The sequence below is a fragment of the Nanorana parkeri genome, unplaced genomic scaffold (assembly GCF_000935625.1).
Source record: "Nanorana parkeri isolate BGI_ZX_2015 unplaced genomic scaffold, ASM93562v1 scaffold123, whole genome shotgun sequence".
Classification (NCBI taxonomy): Eukaryota; Metazoa; Chordata; class Amphibia; order Anura; family Dicroglossidae; genus Nanorana; species Nanorana parkeri.
In genome coordinates, this window is record NW_017306391.1 from 273,170 (window position 1) to 276,666 (window position 3,497).

Here is a 3,497-nt window from a genome sequence, read left to right on the forward strand (position 1 = left end):
CCCATGCTCGGGTAGGTGGCCCACATGCTTTGCTCTGCTTAAGCGTCATGCCTTTTTGTCTCTTCTGTCGCCCCCTACACAGGAGGTGCTGGGAAAGGTGGCGGAGAAGAGCAAGGGAAGCTGCCAGAACAAGAGGAGGAGGAGGACACCCAGATCCTGCATGGTTCAGGCCACTGTAAATGGTTCAATGTGCGGATGGGATTCGGTTTCATCTCTATGACCAGCCGGGAGGGAAGTCCCTTGGAAAGCCCAGTTGATGTTTTCGTACACCAAGTAAGTCGACCCTCTTCCTTTCCTCCTCCCCCCCTTCCTCTTTCCTGCTAACCACCCACTAGGAGACCAGCAAACCACCCGCTTTGACCCTTGCAGCACAAGGCCAGGTAACCCAGTGTCTGATTCAAGTTCCCCTTGCGCTCGGAGACGTTAAAGTGTATGCTTAGCTCAAACTTGTGTTTCTGTTATAGCATAGGAAAGGGTTAAAACCTCCTCCAGTTTTTGTTGCTGCCTGTGTGCCCTTGAGTAAATTGTCATTCGCTTACTGTCTCAAAGACCTGACAGGAATGTAATGGAAATCTCATGTAGTGTGGGGAATTCTGCTTGTAGATAGTTGTCTCTGTAACAGGTGTCCTCCATTAGAAGATTTCTCCTAGGGTTTTGCCAAGAGATACTTTAACCTTGGCCGGTAAATCAGCCTTTTTCAGGGAACCCCTGCTAAAAGTATGCCCCTTGCATTGGGGGTCAGTGGGGAAGGGTGCCCCTTGCGTTGGGGGGGTCAGTGGGGAAGGGTGCCCCTTGCGTTGGGGGGGTCAGTGGGGAAGGGTGCCCCTTGCGTTGGGGGGGTCAGTGGGGAAGGGTGCCCCTTGCGTTGGGGGGGGGTCAGTGGGGAAGGATGCCTTTCCCACAGTGGGATGAATATCCCCTTGAGTGGTGGTCAGAAATGCCACCCTTACAGATAGCTTAAGAAGCGATAGATCTGAAATTTATGCAGGCACCATCGGATGGGGAGGTCAAGCAGCCACAGATCAAGGAACCCCTAACAACCTCTGGAGGAACCCTAGGAACTCAACTCTTAACAGTGTTATTCACAAAAGGGTGAAGAGTTTGAAGAAGGCAGGAGAAGTTGAATTAAGAAAAAGTCTCCAATTCAGCTCACTTTCCAGTTCAGCTATGTTGCCCTAGATTGTTCACTTCTCCAAACTCCTCACCCTTTGTGAATAACCCTGTGAATGTTCTGCTTTTTTTTTTCTTCTGTAGAGCAAACCTTTGAGGAAGAGGTGAATCCAGATAGGGTTCTCACCAAGCAGATAACGAACTAGTGCACATTCATGACGTTTTTCAGTAGAAGTTGCACTTGGGAAATGAGCATGCTTTAACTGGCACCAGGCCACGTAGCCCCACTTCCATGTTTAGCATTTAAGTAGTCTAATTGCACGGTTTGCTACAAAGTAATTTGACTTTACCAAGATCACCAAACCAAGTTGCCTGGTTTGAGCTTTGAGGCTTGTTCTCCATCTGGGAAGGCCCCAGCTGCTGCTAAAATACAAGGGGCAAATGATAATAAAGTTAATAGCCATGTTTTAAAAGGGCCATGTTGCTTTTGCACTGGTTATGAAGCATGTGGCCAGAGGCTGCTGTTTATGTTTATACTTTTCTAACGTGTGGACTGTGCATGGTTTGTACTTTCACCCAGGCCCGTACGAAATCCCTTGTACTAGATCGACCAGTTCCTTGTTAAAATGACTTCCCAGTCATGTTTTAAGGGCAGTCAGACAAACTGTAGTAGCCATTTTATGTCATTAAAACATACATTGTATCGGCTTCTATAAAACATTGTCTAGGATTCTAGCATTAAAAGGGATGTTATCTTGGTACAGCATTTCCAGAATGAGATCTGCAGCCAGATGTTACTCATATGTATCGCCAGTCATTTCTGAAATGAATGTGTCACAAACAATATTTTACAATATATCCACACTTTAGATTTATATGGCTTTCGACTGTATTTTCCTCTTGTCACAGCTCCATACCCTCTTGTGATTGCTTTGATTGGGGCCATGGTTCAGCCCCAAAGAAAAAAAGCTCTACTGACATGGAGCTTGATGGGTCACATGGGGACATCTCTGCTCTTTGCTGGTCAGCTAATGCCAAGGCCCACCACTCAGGGCTTTGCCTTTTTCCACAAATAGGTGTAAAGTGTGCAATGATGGTAGAGGAAGGGGCATTAGTTTTATGGAAGCCTTCTCTTTAATGTTTTTCTCTTCCTTCTGGTTTTTATATGAACCAAGGTCATATGTGGTGTGTGTTTTTGTTCCTTCATTTGGGATCCACTTACTTAAATAATTGTCGGATCTGATTGCTATCAGTCTCCTAGTCCCCCCTTTTTTCATTTGAACCTCTTTCAGGTTGTTAAATTGCTTTTTACGATCTCATAAATTTACTTTATAGATGAATAAACTTTAAAAAAAAACACTTCCTCTTTGTGTAATATATTTTTTCCTTGTTCTTTTACTCCTCTTTGACATATATAAAGTTTGTGTGCACACTTTTTTTTGTAGTATTGTGTTGCTATTTCTGATCTACATTTAATCTGTATTCCAGTTATTAGCATATATTTTTATTTCTTTTTTTTTAGTGTAATTGCTTCTGTTCTGTGGATGATTTACAGTTTATTGGTGATGCTTTGTATTTGCATTTATTTTCTAAGGTGTTTAGTATACCTCTGCTTTCAGTTTTCAAACTGCAACATACACTTCAGCAGGAGAGAAGTGTATAATTGCACAGGACTGTCCAATTATTCTTTTGTTGCTTCCAGGGTTCCATTATTTGTGTAAGCTTTGTAAGTTATGCTGAAGCCTGTGTTGACAAATCATTAGTTTATTCTTTCCTTTTGGGTTGTTTTTTTCTTGCTCATCTAGTATAGATCATTGTCTCTCGTCATCTAGATGTGCAGATGCAAAGTTGCATTGTTTACATTTCGGTTGCAGAATGAAAACTTTGTATAACATTGAGTTGTGGATTGCTTGCAATATTAGTTGTTTGTTTTAGAGCTGTTTCTTCCAGTGGAGAAAATGTAGTTTAAGTGGGAATGTTAAAGTTGTGGTGTGGATTTGCATTCAGTCTGATCTTCTTATTCACTAATCTTTCGGCAGTATGTGAACATTTTTAAAACAGTACATTGCTTTTTATGAATGTTTTCCTATCCAGGTTAGAGTGACACTGGGCAAGTTTTTATTGTAGGTTGTGCCATTACAGTAACACTGGCATATCATATAGCTTTTTGTGTATCATATTTAGAAAGAACTTCCTGTTTCTGGTTGTAGATCAGTGGTTAACTTCGTTTATTTCAGCAAGTCTTTGTTCATTAGCACATTTGTACTAGGTGAATCACTTGTTCTGAACCTTGAAGGCTCAAGAAGCTTGTCACAGTTTTTGTGGGGCTCATTAATAAGAATGTCAGCAAAGGGGAGATGCTAATCATGCCAATCAGAGGTGTTCTA

General features: G+C 42.2%; 1 protein-coding gene across 1 annotated transcript in view; it reads left to right on the top strand.

The window, feature by feature from the left end:
• LIN28B (lin-28 homolog B) overlaps nt 1–3,497 on the top strand; it is a 41,520-nt gene that overhangs the window by 439 nt on the left and 37,584 nt on the right. Inside the window, exon 2 of the mRNA XM_018553534.1 lies at nt 83–273. Within this exon, the coding sequence (XP_018409036.1) occupies nt 83–273 (191 nt within the window). The remainder of the gene's footprint in view (nt 1–82; nt 274–3,497) is intronic.